This window comes from Erpetoichthys calabaricus, chromosome 2, assembly GCF_900747795.2.
Source record: "Erpetoichthys calabaricus chromosome 2, fErpCal1.3, whole genome shotgun sequence".
NCBI lineage: Eukaryota > Metazoa > Chordata > Cladistia > Polypteriformes > Polypteridae > Erpetoichthys > Erpetoichthys calabaricus.
The window spans coordinates 285,947,271-285,968,783 of NC_041395.2; the positions used below are offsets into that span (position 1 = coordinate 285,947,271).

General features: G+C 39.0%; 1 protein-coding gene across 1 annotated transcript in view; it reads right to left on the reverse strand.

The window, feature by feature from the left end:
* Window positions 1-4,024: 4,024 nt before the first annotated feature.
* Window positions 4,025-21,513, reverse strand: part of morn4 (MORN repeat containing 4) — a 79,602-nt gene continuing 62,113 nt past the window's right edge. Inside the window, exon 5 of the mRNA XM_028795697.2 lies at window positions 4,025-7,818. Coding sequence (XP_028651530.1) covers window positions 7,670-7,818 — 149 coding nt within the window. The 3' untranslated portion in view covers window positions 4,025-7,669. The remainder of the gene's footprint in view (window positions 7,819-21,513) is intronic.

Here is a 21,513-nt window from a genome sequence, read left to right on the forward strand (position 1 = left end):
CAGCACAAGGACGAAGAACAATCTGTCCTGCGTGGCACATGAAGCACGGGACCACTTTCAGAGCAGAGCTTTTGGTTCACTCCACTGACGGGCGAGTCACACAGGATGGGAGTTAAATACTTGCAACTTCTGCAACCACTTCCTAAAAGGACTTCGTGATTCAGTGCTTACTGATACCGTTTAAAGTGGCTCTCTGTGGCTAACTGTCAGTCAAAAACCGAGTGATCAATACTGTCAAAGATATTTTTCTCCATTACCTTGAAAAGTACACATAAATGAAAAAAGAAAGGCTTTAGCTATAAATAGAATGGCTCCATCTAAAACAAAAGGAGCTCCAACAAAGTGATATTTAGAGCAAACGGCTCACACTGGCAGAGGCACAAAACAACAGGCCACTTCAGTGCCAATAATGTTGTACTCAGAAAAAGGTGGCATATTGTATCAGGTCAGTGTGTGTGTGTGTGTGTGTGTGTTTATAAGCTTTACATTGACATCTACATGGCACCTACCAACAAACAATGACGTGACTTGGCTGAGTCAGTCATTTATACTATGTTGTTCAGCTATAGAAACAGAAGGCCAGATAGAAGACGCCTTGTGACATTATACGCTATTAGCTCCATGTTTTTCTCGCTTTTCAGTCTTGCAAAGACTAAAGTTAAAACTGAATGGAAGTACAGTATGACCACTTAAAAACAGTGCACAGTGTATATTAATGGATGTGACAATTAAAACAAAGTAACAAACCATGCAAAGGGTATGAATATAATTCATATGCAGATCGAGTGAAAACATTGGTGTAACGTTTATATGTGCATCCTGATGAGGGCCTGGTCTCTTACTCCCTAGTAAATGAATTGCAAGGTTTTCTTTATGTACTGGTAGACATAAACCAGCTTGTACTGCAGTGTTGTGCAGCACAGCGCAAAATCATTCAGGTACAAATGTAAGCCCTAGAGATGATTTGTGTAGGCACTGACAGTAGTGCCCAGTTCACAACGTTACATGTCCTGCAGCGCGTCCTCCTAAACCTCTCCTCTGCCACGGCTCGGGGATTGAGCACTGGACTTACTGAGTATGCAGGAGATGTTTAAAACTTAAGAAGTTATTTGACATAATCAAAAATAAATATGTCAACACAGTAATAGCACCTGTAATATCACTAGTATACCTCCTTATTGGCCCATTTTTGGACTTGAACCTAAACCACAGGATTACAGTCACAAACTTCACTGCTAAAAGGTTCTGGACTGACGTTTACCGCACAACAGTCCTCCAGTCTTGTGGACAGAGCAGCAGGTAAGATCCAAATCAAGAAGCTCTGTTTCAGTTGTGACTTGGTTGGGTTTGTTGAAGATTTACAAACACGTTTAGACACAGCTTGATTTAAGAAAGGTTTTGGAGATACTAATTAATAAAATATCTGAAGTACGCCAGTACAACGCCTTTGGGAAACTCGCCTCTGAACTTATAAAAAACTATAGGAGTCTTTCTAGAAAATGATTGAATTTCTCAGAGTCCATCAACATTTTACTGTGTTTTTAGAACTAAAGTACTTAAAGAATATAAATATTCATTTTTAGTTAAAATCATGACGAGCACAACAAATCAGACAAACGTGAACAGGATCTGGTTAGGGGATGTGGAAGTGAACACGAGCTTTTCAGCTTTCTAAGTGGTTTTCTCAGTTTAATTTATTACAATCCTAGAAGGCATTCGTTTTAAAGTAAAGGCTCAATGAAGCACCATGTTGAAGTTTGAGTGCAGTTATAAAGGCATAAACTCAAAGTACAGGAAAAGCAGAAAATATACAATTAATGTGAAATCAGCAAATGTCCGGGTATGCATAAACTTGAACTTTTCTCCTCCAATTCTGATTTCACATTTACCCTGTAAGGAACAGAATTCTCATTGATGTTGGATACATTTAGCATTACGTATTTACATCTTATGCTACTAACATTTTTCTGAAAGTGCTTTATTTGGATAATATTAGAATTTGCAATATGTTACAAAGTACGTAAAGATAAATCTGATATCTTTATTCTGCTCTGAAAATAAAATGTTGGAAATGTACGCTTTTTCTGTTTTTGGCAGGGTGCAAGTGCTACTAGTTATTTGCATTTGCCCAGTTAATTAATGAAACATCTGAAGGTACATTTTGTTTTAAAATTAAAAAGGTTATATTTATGTGTGTGTGTACACAGTGAATATAGAGAGAGTTTTTAATACTTTAGAGGAGTTGGTGAAGAGGTGTGTCAGAGTACATCTGTAAAAGGAAAAATAAAATAAGCAAAGGTTATTCCTATACTGGAAAAAAATAGAAAAGAATGTAGCCTTCACGCCTGAATAACCTTTAGCTATTTGTTCATTATTTTAAACACAAATAGGATCAATAGTATAAAAATAAATATCTTGAAAAATGAGTGCGTGACTACAAAATAACAAGTGGTGGTAATATTAGGACTTCTCTGCTCTAACTCTAGACTGATCACAGAAAAAAGCACAACCTGTAAAGTCCTTCATCATAATAACTTACACAACTAAATATTTGATTTGCCGTACAGTTGGCTCATAGGAGGTTATCCAGCTGTTGTATTTTAGTCTCCACATTGTATTCTATTACTCGGATTGCTCAAAACAAATACTGAGCAAGTTACCTTCTTCAGTGCCGGAGATAAGCACTTCGACAAAACTGGACTTGAAACGTTGACTACAAGATAATACTTTACATTACAGCATGAAGTCTTCATCTGCGTGTTCTTCACACATTTTTAGTTTTTCATAGCAAGTTTAATACAGTCGCTGTAATAATTATATCACTGTTATTCTTCTGTTAACCATTTGTTTTTACATTTATCCATTTTATTTCAGTCATTTTCCTGAACATATTTAGAAAGTGTTTTTCTTAATGAAATACTGCAACAGGCAGTTTGATTCACAATGTCTGTTAAATAACTAAACCAATGGATACTGTTTTTATATGCATTTTTTTAATATAAAATATACAATGTCTGTATTGAATTTAGTACTAAATATTTTTCCCAGCCATATAAAGTTAATAGGCAAATGAACGTAAAGCCATTAAGGTTGATGGTGAAACCAAGTTGTGGGCATCAGTTTGGTACCATACTGCTTATTTGGGTCTTTAGTTTACAGAACTCCTGCGTTTCACATTTCTTGGGGTGCTGCTGCTGAAAACGCTGGACTGTTCCTCAGTGAGGACGGCTGTGAGTCTTTTTTGAATGTGGGCTCCTGCCGACTGCTTACAACTCTAACTAAAGCTTCAGAAGAGTAAGTAACCTCCTGTTAATTGAGCTAACTAGTGTAGTGGCAAGCCAACATTACAGAAATTCTAATGATAAGCTTGTATTCAACCTCCCTTTTACAAATAAAATAATTGTGCCTTTGCAATTTTATTTCTTAATGGGCGACTATGTGACCATCAGGGAGATGTACAGTGAACATAAAATGTGTATATTAAAGTATGATTTTATATTAGTATACTACACTTACTCCAGTGTAAATGTGGTCTTAAAAACTTAAATCTGGCCTTGTAGTTACAACAGACCATTTAACATTTCGCAATTCATAAATGACTCTTAATTATATAATAATTACATATAGACTACATACTCCTGTCAGATTATAATTATTAAGTGGGCCACTCCAGGTGATTCTTTCAAATTGAAATTTGGTAAATTGGTATTTAGTAGGCCAATGAATGGTCTGATTTCTGCTCTCTTTAATATAATATTGCTATTATGTAATCCTATTATATTAATAACAGTTAGACCTCGTGGTTCATCATCATCATCACGTGTGCCAGCCCACTTGAAATCTCCTGGAGGAGCCCCTGATTTAGGTATCCGTGTAGCCAGCTTAACACCATGAGATACTTCTGTTCATGTCATGAAAAACTCACTCTTACTATACATACAATAAATAAAAAGGCACTCTACAGTAATCCTTTTACATTGACAACACTTCATTCACCCACAAATGTATGCTTAGATTTTTGTCTATGAAAATCCAGTCTAAACTGTATTAACATTTTAAGTAATTATTGCTAAATTTGATTTGCAGATGTCAATTTAAAACATGGCGGCTAAAAGCAGGACTTCATATAGATTTTTTTTAAAATGGTGAACCCACATCCACTCTAAAGCACTTTTCGCGATAATAAAGCCCAACACTGTAAATAATACATTTTAGTGGTAAGTCAGTGTTAAACCCCGCTATAGGACTATTAGGACAGTCGTTTTCTGCATTTGAAGTATTTACTGATAAAATTCCTTTTGAAGGAAGATCTGCTTTATTGAGTCCACTTCACCCACCATAGTTTTCTAGGTATACACTGTTACACTTAATACAAATGTTTCAAAACTGTTTTGTTTTCTGCGTTAATATTACAGTATTACAAGATATAAACCTAATCAAATCAAACTGCATTCAAATGCTAAAAGGTCTATCTTATATTTGGGATGTTTACACCATGACAAACTTCCTAAAGTAAAAAGAATCATAATAAACATGTACGAATGAGATCTGTGATGCTGAACAATCGATTCTTATAAGGCATCAACAAAATGCATAACCTGTCCCAACTTCATAAATGTTGAGGTGATGAATTATTTCCGAGGTCGTCTAGTGATTTCCTTCAAGACCACGAATGTAAGTACTGGTTGAAGATCCTACAATGTTGGCCTGTAGGTCCTTAGTCAGTTTTTATCCATGGGTATGAACTGGTGAATGAAAATATTTTGAAATGTGCTGGAAATTGTAAGAGAGGTCCACGTTAAAGCAGTGGATTTTAAATAGACTCAGTGTTTAAGTGAAGTGTCTTCCTTCGCTGTGCCTATACGAGTGCACGTCAAAACATTCTCTCACTCCATTTATAAATGTGCTGGTCAAGCATGCGTTCTTGATCCACACCAAAGTCAAATACTTCATTCCTGCTAATACAGGAACCCAGGGTATCCTTTTCAACAGTTCAGACCACTACAAACGATTCATTCACTAGACATTTGAAAGCCAGACGCGACTGTTGTTTTAGACAGCGGAAACAATTAACATACCTAGGACATACTAAACTGATTTTAATTTTCTCAATATCCATTATTGGCATATCAAAGTACAGATACAAATTATTTATTAAGCAATTCTACTTGAATACCAAGGATAAACTAGAGAGATTTATTTTATTTTGGTTAGACATACATGTATTTTGTGTAGATTTAGGTGTATATTAGACTGCCAGTAATATGCCTAGACTACGTTATATTAGCATCAGTAACGCGTATCTCGCTCTGACACTATCTCCATTTTCCTAACATATTTCTTTAACATTTACTATATGTGTACCTTTTTCTTATTTACATTTAGTATATGTAGTGTTCTACAAACCCTTTTTAAAATTTTAGCTTTTATTACTTTAAAATCAAGACAACCATTTCTCATGTTTAATAAGATGTCGTAACCCACACATACAGTATACTGTGCAGAGGGCGCTGTGGATTTAATTTGTGAAAAGTGTGCTTAGGTAACTATTGCAAACGTCTCTTGATACATGTACAATTCTAAAATCTGTAATTGGCACATACATTGTTGGGACATTTTACTGAAATCTACTTTAACAATGTCCAGTATACAATTTAAACATTTAGGTAAACTAATGGATTATTTTAATAAGATGAACTCACCACAAGAGATCCTAAAGTTAAGGCTAAATTTGTATCATCTGTCGTTGTTATTTTAGATTATTTATCAGACACACTTTCTGAAATGCTTTTGGCTCACTGTGGGCTCTGGACAAAAATGTATTTGCTTATCAGGTCAGAAGATAAGGTGCTATGCTTTATTGTGGGAGAGTCTTAGTTCCACCTCAGTGCCTACCATCTAGACTGTCACATTAAAGACACAAGTGCCAAAGCTGGAAGTGGTGAACAATGCTGTCTTTACAGCAGACCTGCCGGCCTGCCGAGTCCTGGTAGAGTGGACAGGTTCTTTGCTGCTGCACAACACAATTCACTGTAAAACACCTGAGAAGATACTGTGTGGAGCACATGATGCCACATCTCAAATGGTAATTTAGCTGACCCACTTTACTCAAACAAGAATTTCTGAAATCCCTGGACTCTTGCTGGCTCACAATGGGGGAAAAAAGCAGTAGGAGTAACTTTAGCAATAATGTGTTATAAATAATAAGCTAAATAAATGCATGAACGTTGATTGTTATAGAGAAGCTAGTATGTCTCAGAGTATTCAGGGCACAATATACTGTAGAAGCCTAAAACGTAACAAATATTAGATATCCGAAGATGTTTTTAAATTGACTTGTCCAGCTTTATACCATCCTGTATGAGAAAGGGGGCACTATGTTGGACTGACAACCAGTCCAGGGCCGCGTCTGGGGTTTTTCATCCTGTGCCCCTGGAATAAGCTCTTGAGAATATGCAGTATGTACACTTTATATCAAATCAGTCACCTTGTATGCATCATGACGTCTTTTGGCCCAAGTAATTACTTCTTAAAGGTTTCTGACAATGTTGTAAGCGGTAGACCTGCCCACAAAATTTCTGATACTATTTAAATGATCAACTTTAGATTTAACAATGTATACATTAAAGTTAAAGGTTACCAGCTATCAAATAACCTAAATCACTTATTGCATTTTCAAATACTGAATATTTTGTATTAGGATTTCAATGTCAAATCCCACACTGTATGAATTTGTTCTTATTTGACTATGAAATTGAAGTAAATGGGTGAATACTTCTATAGGCTCAATATTTTAGGACTAACTTTTCTGATGGGACCACTTATGCATCCCATTCTTACCAAGAACAAAAATTCTAAAACTGGCACAGATGATCAAAATGAGAAGCTTTCTTGAGTCCCACTGGGCTTCTTTATAGTCTGTATGGGACAGTGGGATGTCGGACTCTTTACACATACAGGATGGTCACTGCTTAAAAACACACAGTGGTAAATCGGTAGCCTCTGTGTGTGCTAATCAGAACGTCTTTATGTGGCTTTTCTGTTTTTCAGTTCAGCTTTAAAACACACAGCAAACAGAATTCTGTCATATGGTAAGTTAGATGGTAAATTACAAATATTCCAAGTATATTAGTCAGCTATAAAATATTTTAGAAAAAAGGCCAGAAGTAACTTGACTCTTGATAAGAAGCCGTTATCCACTCAAGGTGAAACTCTAGACAGCATATCACAGTAACTGAAAACTTCTGTGCAATTTATGGACAAGATATTAAGGCAAAAGTGACATTAATAACAGTTATTTTAAAAACATTTGGCAAAAAATGTTGCCTGAGCAGTAACATAAATATTACAATTTAACTATTAGTTGATTTTGTGATACCAACAAAGTTTTAAGCAAGTGCAAAAAGTGTGATAATTACATTTGTAGGAACACAGTACACCAGTAATATAAGTGTAATTGAAGCAAAGTGTTAAAAACAGTCTCTTAAAACACAAGTCTTCAGAGGGGCGTCTTATTGAAATGTACCGGTGTTCCCCTCCCAAAATCATTTGCTTATTCTGAGCAGCATTTAATCGTATTGCACTACCGCCAAGCACTGAACTAAATGAGAAGGCTGTTACCCCTGTCATCCATCCCTGAGGACCCCCAGATGATGCTGACTCATTGCTTTCATACAGAAAATCCACGAGCTGATTTGGCGGCGTCTTGAGCTCTCTGGATTGTTGCCAGGCACTTCTCTCTTTTCAGCAGCTTATTGTTCTCAAACAACCCTTCATTCCAGGGCACTCCATGGGTACCATCAGGGAAAGTGAGCAGTCCTATTACATTATAACAAAGAAACAATGCAAAATATTAATTAAGTGTTCTCTAGCAGTACAGGAAATTATGAGATGCCAAATCTCAAAACCAACAATTTGTGATATCATGCTTGGAATTATACTTCTACACTGCTCTGAACCCTAGGAAAAAAAGCTACGCTGAAACAATACGCTGACGTTGACATCAAAACACAGTGTTTATATGACAAGGATGAAAGATGCTCTGTTAAGTCAGAAGTGTTTGAAAAGCTTGGATTTGTGGTGAGCAAAATTCCAAGTTTTGATTCACAATGAGTAATTTTTTGTTTCCAGATAATTTTGCAATTGTGAAATGCAAAACTCACTACAGAGTTTTGGGATATTTAAAAGTTTTCTTGATGGTGGAAAACAAAGACCATTGATTTCTAAAGCTCCTTCACACTTTCCCATTTACCTGTGTTCTTTCCTGCAGGTGCATAAAGCGTGTAATCTGTACCAGCGGTAAAATCAATTCTGTTTATGCCTTTCGTTCACATCATCATCGATGAGTAGTGTGTTTTTTAAAAATGCGACATGCTGCATATTTTCCATGTGAAAACACAATAAAATATCACAACATGGGATGCTGCTGCTGCCAAAACCCAGCCCACTCCTCATTACCTTCCAAGTGCCTTGTCCTAGCTGAGAATATGCACACTTCTGGTGATTTCCCAGTTTATTGTAGAAACGGAACACACATGAAATGCATGTGTTCCAAATAACAATCTATTATTTCCACTCTAAAACTCCAGCACTTCACTCCCAGATAATCAAGGCATGAGCTGGGAGAACTTTGTGCACATTCTGCGGCGGTGGGGGGATGGAATAGCAGGCTGCTTGTCTTTATCGGCACATTTACAGGACAAAAGACGCTGACGGAGAGGTGCAATGGGATTTAAGGTGGGCCGGATCTATGAGTTTTTTAGTAGGCTTTGGTAATTCTAGTGTTAAACCCATGCTGAATACAATATGTCCACCAGATGCTCCCAAAACATTCCTAACTGAATCTTGTGGTCTGTCCAGGTGATGCTACAGGTTGTGATCAGCTGATAGTATCCAGGGGCCTCATGCATGACGCCATATGTAGAATTCACACTAAAACATGGCATAAGGACAAAAGTGGAAATGTTCGTATGCAGAAAAAAAATCCAGATGCATAAATCTGTGCGTGCGCCAACTTCCACATTCTTCCGCTCCATAAATCCCGGTCAGTGTGAAAAGTAACGCATGTGCACACGCCTGCCGACACTCCCCAAACTCCTCCCAGAATTACGCCTCTTTGAATATGCAAATCAATATAAATAGCCCTTAAGCTCAGCATTCTGTGAAAAGGCAATGGCAAAAGTACGGGGGGAAATAGAAGAATTTCAGTGAATACCAAGGTGGAGGCAAGGAAAAACGTACTATTTGTATGTTTGTTGTGGTATAAATAACAAAAGGAAGTTGATCAAGTGACATAGTGTCGGAGAAACTCGAAAGCTCAAGTTCACAAAGTCACACAGTGCCCGAAATAAAAAAGAAGTTGTCACATATCAAAGTCGCAGTGAAAAGGCGAGTCATAGCCCACCGTCTGAGTGTCATATGAAAGCTTATTAGGGTTCAGAGAAAAAAAAAAGGCACACAGTGGGGGAAAAAAGCATGAAATGTCAACTTTAATCTCAAAATTTGCAATTATGTAGTTTATTTTGTCATTAAAGTAGAACATCATAAACTTCATCTTAAAATCTAATTTACCAGTTTCTCAAATCCCATCGTAATTAAAGTAGCACGTTAAATGCTATGTTTTGTATTTGTTCTTCTATGTTCTCTATGTGTGTGAATCACTACATGCTTCTTAAACGGGCTTTCTCTTCCTCCGACAGGACACAGAATCCATTACATCTGTTATATTACAGCTCTCTGAATAACTAAAATACTGAGATGTATACTTGATATCATTTTCATGATGATAGGAGTTAAAACATGTTATTAAAACATGGGAACACGGTGGCGCAGTGATTGTTCCTGCCTCACGCAAGATGCTTACTGCGCCGTGCGCGACCTTTGATGAAATAATTTATTGCAGCAGTACTGCCTCTTTTAAACGTACTAACTCCCAATTCCTGTCCTTCCTTTTCTTTCTCCAAATACCCAGTCGCCACACAATAAGCTCTGTAATAGACGTTAAGCCATCTGTAAGCTTAGAACTCAGATTCTTCAAAACTTTTAAGGAACATTGAAATATCTTCATAGTATATGTTTAATTATTCTATCCATCTAGCCTTCCAGTGTTGCGCCAGGCCCAGCAAGAATACAGCGCGAGGCAGGAATAATCCGTGAACGGAGTGCCAGCTCCTTGCTAGCACGTTCTGATTGTAATTAACCTGTAACAATATAATGGCCCACAGAATGGCCAAACTATTCTAAATACCATAGCTGCTTTAGCGTTGTTACACTCACTGCACCTTCTTCTTCTTTCAGCTGCTCCCGTTAAGGGTTGCCACAGCGGATCATCTTTTTCCATATTACTCTCACAGCACCACTTGGAATATTTATATCACTGTATCTGAGTGTAGAATCAGAGCTGTACAGCAGCTCATTGGAAAGAGAATTATCGGTATACAGCATCAAGCACACGCTGCCTCAACCATGCTGTCTATTGAACTGCTCTCATACGGCAAACGCTTCAGAGCCTTTCCTCGCGGTTCAGAAACGGTTTCATCTCAAGAACTCTAAACGCACTCAATCAGTCCATCAAGCGCTCCTTGTAGAACACTTTGTACTTATAAGTACAACTACTTCACTGTAAACTTGCGATACAGTTATAATATTGCACAACCTGAGCCACTTTATAAAGCGCATATTTACATAAGATAATATAATTTTTAAGTTGAAATGCAGCAAAATATGTTTATTATATTATACAGATAAAACTAACTTCATTTAAATAATCTGTATTGTTAATAATTAAACATGTGAAGACATGGTGCTGCAGCACTGGCGAGGAGCTGGCGCTATGTTCACAGATTGTTCCTGCCTCGTGCTGTATTCTTCCTAGGGCTGGCGCAACACTGGAAGGCTAGATGGATAGAATAATTAAACATGTACTATGAAGATATTTCAATGTTCCTTAAAAGTTTTGAAGAATTGGCATTCTAAGCTTACAGATAGCTTAATGTCTATTACAGAGCTGATTGCGTGGCGTTTGAGTATTTGGAGAAAGAAAAGGAAGGACAGGAATTGGGGGTTAGTACGTTTAAAAGAGGCAGTACTGCTGCAATAAATTATTTCATCGAAGGTCGCGCATGGCGCAGCAAGCATCTTGCATGAGGCAGGAACAATCACTGCGCCACCGTGTTCCCATGTTTAATAACATGCTTTCATTCCTATCATCATGAAAATGATATCAAGTATACATCTCAGTATTTTAATTATTCATAGAGCTGTAATAATCACAAATGTAATGGATTCTGTGTCCTGACGGAGGAAGAGAAAGCCCGTTTAAGCAGCACGTAGTGATACACACACACAGAGCACACAGAAGATCAAATAAACAAAGCATTTAACGTGCTACTTTTGTTACGATGGGATTTGAGAAACTAGTAAATTAAATGATTTTAAGATGAAGTTTATGATGTTCTACTTTAATGACAAAATAAATTACGTGATTAAAGTGGAAATTTCAAGATTAAAATTGACATTTCGTGCTTTTTTTCCCCACTGTGCCCATTTTTTTTTCTTTGTACCCTAATAAGCTTTCATATGACACTCAGACGGGCGGCACGGTGGCGCAGTGGGTAGCGCTGCTGCCTCGCAGTTAGGAGACCCGGGTTCACTTCCCAGGTGCTCCCTGCATGGAGTTTGCATGTTCTCCCCGTGTCTGTGTGGGTTTCCTTCGGGTGCTCTGGTTTCCTCCCACAGTCCAGAGACATGCAGGTTAGGTGCATTGGTGATTCTAAATTGTCCCTAGTGTGTGCTTGGTGTGTGTGTGTGTGCACCCTACAGTGGGCTGGTGCCCTGCCCAGGGTTTGTTTCCTGCCTTGCGCCCTGTGTTGGCTGGGATTGGCTCCAGCGGACCCCCGTGACCCTGTGGTTGGGATGTAGCAGGTTGGATAATGGATGGATGGATGGATGACACTCAGACTTTGATATCTGACAACTTTTTTTATTTTGGGCACTGTGCGACTTTGTGAACTTGAGCTTTCGAGTTTCTCCAACACTCTATGTCACTCGATCAACTTCCTTTTGTTGTTTATACTACAGTTTAAACCAACAAATAGTATGTTTTTCCTTGCCTTCACTTGGTATTTGCTGAAATTCTTTTATTTCCCCCTGTGCTTTTACAATTGCCTTTTCACAGAACACTGAGCTTAAGGGCTATTTATATTGATTTGCATATTCAAAGAAGCATAATTCACATGCGTTACTTTTCACGCTGACCGGGATTTATGGAGCACAAGAACTGTGACGATGCGGGTTTGCTGCATGCTCCCATCTGCTGTCCAGGAGCCCTTAACCCGACACCGCCAGTAAGGCTACCAATGAGCTAAGCAGTGAGGCAACAACATAGCTAGGGGATGGTGCAAAAGTGTCAAGTGCTTTTATTAAAACAATCAAAACAATGTCCAAATAAATAAGTGCAGTGCTTCAAAACAGAGTCATTAAATAAATAATCCATTAAAACAAAACGTGGAGGTAAAAATCAATAAATAGAAACAAAAAACCACAATCCTTTAAAAATTGAGGTTAAAACACAATGCTGGAAGCAGTACTTTAAAAACACAATTCAGAGCCCGGTGCTTCTTGTACCCTGGCGTCTCTCCTGCTTCTCCCATCTGGGCCCTGCAGCAGGGGAGTCGCTCTCTCAGCAGCTGACCTTCACTCCGCTTGACCGGTCTGGAGGCCTCCCGATCCCTGGCTTCAGTCGTGCAATCATCCCAGACTGAGACTTGGTTTCCTTGACGACCAGGATGATCACGTCAAGGACTTCACCCACCAAGCCTCCTGACTCCTTCTGCCTTCCTGGCCTTACGTGGCCAGTTGTCCTTCTGCCGGTCACTCCCGTTACTTCCTACAATGCTCAGCGGGAGCGACCGCTTCCTTCTGCCCCCACCGAGTGTTGGCCAAACAGCCTTCTTGGGGCTCACCTTCCAGCTGCCTGTCTGTGAGCCTGCACGAGCTCACTCATTGTCTCTCTCGCCACACTGCTTCCTGCTCTCCAGCAACCTCCGTCTTTCTTTCTCTTTCCTTTCTTTTTTCTCTTTTTCTCCCTGGCCGACTCGCGCTTCTATACATCAAGAGGGCATGCCAGCTGTAGCAAATTAGCAGCCCCAGGAACAATCACGGATGCGGGCGGTCTCTCACCTGAGCACTTAGGTGAGAAATGCCCACATCGCAAATCGCCCTGAGAACTGCTTCAGCCACACAACCACCACGCCCCCTCGCTAAGCCGCGAGTGCGGTGCTTATTTATTTAAAGCTGGCCTTAGAATGGGAGCTGTTGGACCTGCTATACCACAAGAAGCGTAGAAGTTGGTGAACACAGAGATTTATGCATCTGGATTTTTTGTGCGTACGCACATTTCCGCTTTTGTCCTTACGCCATGTTTTACTGTGAATTATACGCATGGCATTATGCATGAGGCCCCAGGTGTCCTGTTTGAATTTGGAGTAGAAATGTCGGTTTGAGCCAATCCTGATCAAGTTATAAGGACCAGGCATTCACCAGTGAGCGCCTCCCCCAGGTCTTATTCCTAGAATGGGTTTCCAAATTGTTGTCCTGGGTGATGTTTGTATGTGTTTCCTTTAAACCATCATAGGAGTTGTGTTTTTCATTTCCTCTTTGCACACCAGCTCCTTCTGTGAGTGTAATCCTAACAAGAATCCAAAGTTGCTGTGTGGATCAGTGAAGCAAACAAGCCTCCCACTCTGAGAACAGCTCTGTAATCGTTTAATCAAGCAACTGTTGCATGTTTACGATGTCTTTACTGTCACATGTATAGAGTACAGTCCAGTTCTTACTTGCACATGCTACTCAACTTCAACACGTCACCACTTTCTAACACTAATTAGTGATTATAAGTAGCTTACCTTAAAATGTCCGCTTCCCCTACCTGAAAAATCTCAAAAACATGTTTGTCATTAACGGACAAAGTGAATAAGGGAATGGATATAATATGCCGTCACACATGCGCGCTTAGGGGATGATTTTACCCCGGGTTGAGAGGGGCCACTGTAGTTAACTGCCTTCCCGTTTTCATCTGCAGTAGTGAGGGGAGCTACTAAGATGTTTGACCTCACGTTCCCTACAGAGGATACTGTATATTAAACACCAGCCAACCACTAGCAAAGATATTCATCCTGGGACTAGCACTGGAGAGAGATGGAGTGCCTGCTCAGTAGCTGCCTTATAGCATGTTTGGACCATGACTGAGGTGGTCATACTTTTCAATTTACTTTGTTCCAAGTATCCTTAAATGGGATTCTTCCAGGGTGGCACCTGCCCTCTGCCTATCTTGGGAGTACTTCTGTTGCAGTTTAAAGCACTACAAATGTTCATTCTGGATACACACACATATTCTGTGCAGTAGGCTAGGATGATTAAGCCATGTTGCAGTTATACTCCTGTAATTTAATACATTTCACAGTCACCCCCCAACCGTAAGCCCATCTGTAAATTGAGCTTTACTTGATTTCCACTTTTCCTCTTGTGATTTATAAGGAGGATTCAGTGCAGCAGCAGCCTCATGATTCTGGAAACCTAGGTATGAATCCCATGGCAGGTCATGGCCGTGGTCAGTTTCGGGTACCTTGTGTGGGTTTTCATCCCCACAGAAGTGCAGGTTAGGTTAAGTGGCAATTCAAAATTCCACATACAAGTGTGAATGTGGGTGTGTTGTGTCTGTGAGTGGGCCCTGAGATGTACCAGCACCCTTGTCAGGATAGGCTCTGCAATCCTGACTAGTTAATGCAAGAATATGTTTGCTGATGTTCACTGCAGGTTTGTGTCAGAGGGCCGTGGTGTTGTTAAATGATAAACGAGTGTAGGTGTGTGAATTTGTAGATGGACAGCATCTTCAGACATGGCCTGGATGTGCACATCACGTAGCGCCTCATGACTCACGGCTGGAATAAGCACAGATTCAACAAATGGATGGCTAATAAGTGCAGTGTATTTACAGAGCAAGCAGTTCAGCTGCTAACTAGAGACGAAAAGCAATCTGTAGGTAATTAATGTTGTTTGTTTATTGCATCATGCAATTATTGCAAAACAAAATAAATGAAAACCCAAAATGTTTTCCAATATGCCTGTATTTTGTAAATTAAAACCTACAGAAATGTTGAACCTTCAGTGTGCTCTTTCATTTATCAGTCTGCATATTTAAAGTCCTGCGGTGGGTTGGCACCCTGCCCAGGATTGTTTCCTGCCTTGTGCCCTGTGTTGGCTGGGATTGGCTCCAGCAGACCCCCCGTGACCCTGTGTTCGGATTCAGCGGGTTGGAAAATGGATGGATATTTAAAGTCCTACAATAAAGAAAGTAAGTCGATCATCTAAAAAATCTTAAGCATATAACTAACCCCTAAAAATGCATTTTTACACCATTTTTTAATTCTTGCTTGATTTTTTTTTTTACAATCCTTCATCTTTTAATCTTATGTGGCTGGACTAATAATTCAAATTTCTAGATTTCCTCAAAATAAATGTCTCCTCCAGGCAGACCTTCTAGCAACTTCCCAGCTGATTTCTCATTTCATTTGACAACTGGTCCCTGGCCTTCGCCAGCAGTCATACAAATGAACGCTGCATCTTTTGTTTTTCTACAGAACACAGAAAGATGTTTATTGCTGTGATGTGATTTTTTTTTAACCTGAGTTGTTGGTTAACTTCATTCTTTTTGTTTTCTTCATTCAGTTGCTTGTTAGGATAATAAATCCTTAATTGTTTCTTGTACTCTTTTGTTTACAGATCTGCCAATTAGCAATGAACAAGCAGACTGCAGGTAATGGAGTTGTTACAGATGAAATAGCTAATTAAGTATAACTTTGAACGTTATTTCTTTCTAAATATTATATTTAAATATCCTGTTTATCATGAAACACATAAGACTGAAAAGTTGGAGTCCATTATTCCAGGAGAGTCAACCAGGCACATTCCTAGGGTCAAAATCTTCCAGAATTCTGAGGGGTTTACTGGCTCTACTTATTTGTGAACAAAGCCATAAAAAATCACTGGGCCACAGTAACCAGATTCTCCCCAAACCAAATGAGCATGAGATGGAGGGCTGGGACTTGTGGGATTGTGCTCGGGTGGGTGGCTTATTTAAAAATAAATAAATAATTATATTTAGTTGTAGTTCACCACTGTAGTTTTCATGTTTTTGCTATTGGAAGGCACAATCCATATCTTTCACCCTCGGCAGCTAGAATTGGGCAAAGCACAGCCACACAATCATATCTGCTTCTTTATTAGTGCATCCTAGACAACAGACCACCTCATAGGACACCCAGTACTACCCATAAACTCCAATATTGTTACTGACTGCTGCACTACAATTCAAAAAAAGCAAAATTTTAAACATTTCTTGGCTTAAATTGTGGTGTGCGTCTCCTCACTCTCTAACTGAGGCTTCTATTTTTCAGCAAATGCATTGGCCTAAGATCAGTATGGTGTCCAGCCAACATGGGGCATCCATTTGGGCAGATCTTGTTGGTTAAGAATAAAATTGATGAGGCTAAACATGCACATGTACAGCTAACAAGAAATGTGTGGCACAGCATGCACAGTGTAGTGTAAAAAAACGTTTTCAAGAATACAACTAAATCAAGGCTGGTATAAGAGGCAGTAACACAAAACACGGGAGGCCCCACCATTCTATACAAAATGTCACAACAGCCGTGAGTAAAGTAAATGTATGAGGTTCAGGGAGTGCCTGTGACAGGTAGGTAGCTTTCATAAGGGTGTGTGTTTTGCAAGAATCAGAATTGGGACGATGCTGAAAAGTGTGGATTTCTCATCCAAGGAAGATTCTGACTGGACTCAGTCCTCTGCACAGTTGATTCTAGGACAAAAATGGAAGGGATTTCCATGAGCAGTGCATGCTGGGAGAGAGGTCTGAGAAGCAGACAGCATGAGAGTGTGCTGTACAACTGTTAAGCAGCAGGGTGTTTGAGTGTCTCGGTCTAAAGACCGTAAGTAGTTTGGTACAAATAAGGGCCTTTCCCAAAATGGTTTGTTTCCAAAGTAGGCACACTTGCTTATATTTTTACAATTATGTGGCTGCTAAAAGTAACGTCCGCACCTTTCAGAGTCTGATCTCAGCTGCTCAGAGGTGGTTTTAATTTAAACGAAAGAGAAACTGTAATGTGACCAACTGGTTTCAACTAAACTGAATACTCTATGCAAACAAATGCAAAATTATGATATTTTCTGTGGATAACATTTCTGTATTTTATATGAAACATTAAGTGCAAGATAGCAGTTCATCTTTTCTCTTAATTATTAACCAGTCACACTTGGTTTATGTAAATAAAATGAGAGCCCAGTCTCAATATTTCTGTTTTAAAGTTTCTTAAGTCAGGTAATAAAAACACTAATAGTGTTCTTGGCACTTGATTCTATTTTAGTAAATTTTCTTTTGGCAAATGTTATTTAGTAAAATAAAGTTTTAAGTTTAAATAATAAGGAGTTTATATGTTTAAAAGGGTTTATTATGTACATCTGCTTTGTCTGGCTGTTAGATGTCGAGGTGGAGAGTCCATAAAATTTAAAATCGTCTGTTAACCAAAGACATGAAGGCAAGGCAAGAGGGAAAACATCCAAAGAATAAGGATGAAGGAGAGCTGCTGGGTGTCAGTCACCATGATATAACACTACCGCCCAATGGCGTGCACAAAAATTAAACATAAGAGACCAGGCCACATCGAAGGGAGGCTCCTCCATCTGTGCCTGTCCATGTTTCTGAGAAAAGGAGCAGACAAGTAAAGCAACGTAATGAGAAGAGCCCAGCCAGAATTCAGAGATGCAAGACTGGCATTCCTGAAGATGAGTGACCATTTAGGAATTCTTTTGTTCTTTATTTGTGACTGCATGTCCCACCATTATAGTAAGGGAATGTTCAACAGTAACTAGCTAGCTTATTCATCCATATCCATTATTGATAAAAGATTTTCTTGGGAGAAATTTTTAGTTTGTCATTTTATTTTTTTTTTTTATTTTGATGCATTGTACGCATGTGCGTCTGGGGGGCTCATCTTCCTGGCTCTACCGAGGTAAGCAGTACCAACCACCCTGCCACTAGAGGAGGTGCTGTCGCTAACACGGTTTTCTATCCCTTACAGGTTGCCCCAGGATGATGCCGAGCACCTGCCTTCTGCCCCAAGATGGCTCTGCCAATCCCAGTCTGGACACAATAAAATGAGTCGCCCTCAGAAGACTGCAGCTCATTCGGGAACCAAATGGCAAAAGAGACAGAAGTCCCTTTAAAAATGTGTTAATCTGTATTCTTAAGTTGGCCAATTTGACCATTATTTCAATATTGATTGGGAGTGCAAAAGCACTAAAAGTAATTTTTGTTTTCCTGTGGCTCAAGCATCAACGATTAAACAGGGTATCTCGTCTGGTAAACCAGCTATTCTTGCTATCTCTTTAACTGTCCATCCACTGGTCACTCCGTCCATCCATTCATTAAGCCTGCTTAGTCAAATTTAGTATGGACAGGGATCCACAATCGGTACAAATCACAATCCAGCCTTTGTCAAGAAGACAGAAATATCCGCTATTTAATGACTTAGCGTTATCTGCTTATTTAGATAATTATTTAGTGTGCAGGAAGTTGAAAATGGGTTTGTAGAGGAGAGATGTGGTACTGGCGGCAGTGCTTACATTTGCTTTGTAACGCCTCCTGCTGGAAGAGGACTGCTGGATTGCTACAGATTTGTACTCAGTGAGGTGCTTAGCACAACTCAGAAGTTTATAGATTGTAATTAGTATCTGAAGGCAATAAAGCACACACACTCAAGTGTACCAAATACTTCATTTTTATTTCTTCATTTAGCATAGAATTGCAGGACATGTTACTTGATGCTGTAGGCGGTGTGGGGAAAAAAATGTAACATTCCCCACCCGACTCCTTCTGCTACACTAAGATAACCCCTTCAAGCACCATTGCCCATATTGTAGAATATATCTGTAAATAATCCTACTATAACCGATCAGCAAGCGCCTGCAGTGGTGGCTACAGACATTTTTTTGACCTTCTGAATTGAAGAGCAGGACTCTTGACCAACAAATGAGGGGAAGAGGCAGGTATGCAATTCAGAAAGTTGTTACCATGAGGCTTTAGTTTTCTGTTCATAATGTGCTCTGACAATTCTGGAAGTAACAATTTAACAACAGTTTAGCAAAAAGCATACAACTGGATAACTGACATGTGGATTTTTTCCCCCATGGACTTTTTTCATATTGCTTGCTTTTGGTCACTGCTGGCTCCTATTACATCATTTACTCTTCAATCTGCATTGAAATGTGAGATTAAAAATTGTTCTCAGCCATCACTACAAACTACATGGGTTATGTAACATACACAAAAAACGTTATTTTAGAGTGAAGTATTCCTTTAAGATTAAGACAAGTCGTCTCTGTTTCAGGTTTTTTGTTTTTTTATTATTATTATGCTGTTTTGTATGTGCAATACATGTGTGTATCTTGATCTGTTTTATAAGAAAAGTTCATCTTGCTTTTTTCTTTAAAGAGCAGTAAGATGAATTTTTAGCTTTTTATTTTTTGGCTTATTTATACTTTTGACAACTTCTTTACTCCATATGGTAAGGCTACTTTTTACATACATTTATGATAAATGGCTTCCTGTGGTGCAAAAGCATAACATTTAATGGTTTTTTTACAACATGAAACTGCACATTAGTGGTTGCACTTTGAATGAAACCTCAAATCTTCTGAGATGTAGAACAAGTTTTCTAGATGAGAAAGCTTATAAACACATCAAGAATACAAATGTACTCTCAAAACTTCACCAGCAGTGGTAACAAAATCGATTCACCCAAAAGGCAAAGGCCGTGTCACTTAAAAGTTAACAAAAGCCTACCTACTACACTCTACAGTAAGTGTTTCATCCATCCACATAATGAATAAAAATGCATCATGAAGAAAGTTCAGAAAATACTGAGGCAATCAAATCAAAGAAGCCAAATCCTTTTTAAACTGACTGAGTTCTTTGTTAATGTGGAAGTATGAGACGTCTTCAGTTTTTGTTCCAAAGAATCCGATTACACATGATCAGAGTTTGGCTCTGCTGTGGGTGACTGGAATGTCACGTTTTCTTTAGGTTTCAGGTATATGAGTTTGTGAGGAAGAAACAGTAGTAGCAGTGTACTTGCTGCTGATCTCCAACTAAATTACTTTCAGGAAACACAAAAACAAATAGCAATCACCTCTACAACAAGTGAATGCTTTAGACATGCAAAATTAGTGGGCTGTCTGGTGAGTATGGATTAGTGAACATCACTAAAATTCCTGTGCTCAATAATATATGAAAGAAGCTATTGACATGTACTGATTTACTCCTACCTGAGTATAATCTAATAACATCTCTGAAAATTAGGCAGTGTGGTCAAGTGAATGATGAGTATTCATCACTGACTGACCACACAAGTCTCAATATGTCAGTTAAAATTGTCCCAAGTTACACATACACAATGGATACATAAAAAATTGTTTTACACATTTGTGGTTCTTTAGTCATTTTCATTGCATTGTGTAAATAAATAAAAGTAAGGTCATTCAAACACTGCAGGCAAAAGAATTTGTTTGTACCTGATATTAAACAATGCAATGAAATGATAGGAGTGGTTTTACACAAGGGCGGCACAGTGGTAGCACTGCTGTCTCGCAGTAAGGAGACCTGGGTTCACTTCCCAGGTCCTCCCTGCGTGGAGTTTGCATGTTCTCCCCATGTCTGCGTGGGTTTCCTCCCACAGTCCAAAGACATGCAGGTTAGGTTAGGTTGCATCCTGTGTTGGCTGGGATTGGCTCCAGCAGACTCCCGTGACCATGTAGTTAGGATATAGCGGGTTGGATAATGGATGAATGGTTTTATACAAATCCACTGCCATAAGGAGGTCCCTTGGCTTATTCCAAGGCAGCACAAGGGAGCAGCTAAATCCCTAGGGACAAATAAACACTCTCACACCCACACTCCCCAGTTTTGACAGCCTAATCGGCCCAATGTGTTTATCTTTAGCACACTGAAGGAGACTGAAGGAGAGTAGTCAGCATCCAAAAGATAAAAACACACAAAATAATCCTGAGAAAGACATGGGCATGTGTGTGTGTGTACATGAAATGGAGTCCATTCCAATGTTTGAACCTGGGACTCTGGAATGGTGAGCCGAACCACTATACCGCCATGGTTCTTGCTCTATAGTTTTATATTTTTTTCCTAAAAATAAAATGTAAGTCAAGTTATGCAAACTGTAAAATTTGCTTAATTCATAAGGGTCGTTAGCAAGTTATTTTCAATCAGTTTACTAACATAACATGATCAGTAGCAGACAGAAAGGTTACAACTCCTTTTTAATGGGAAAACGTGTGAGTGAATAAAAACACAAACTGACACGTGACAGAATTACTGATAAATGGTGTGGCATAAATATTTAAAGACCGCATATATTTTTTCACGGCCTT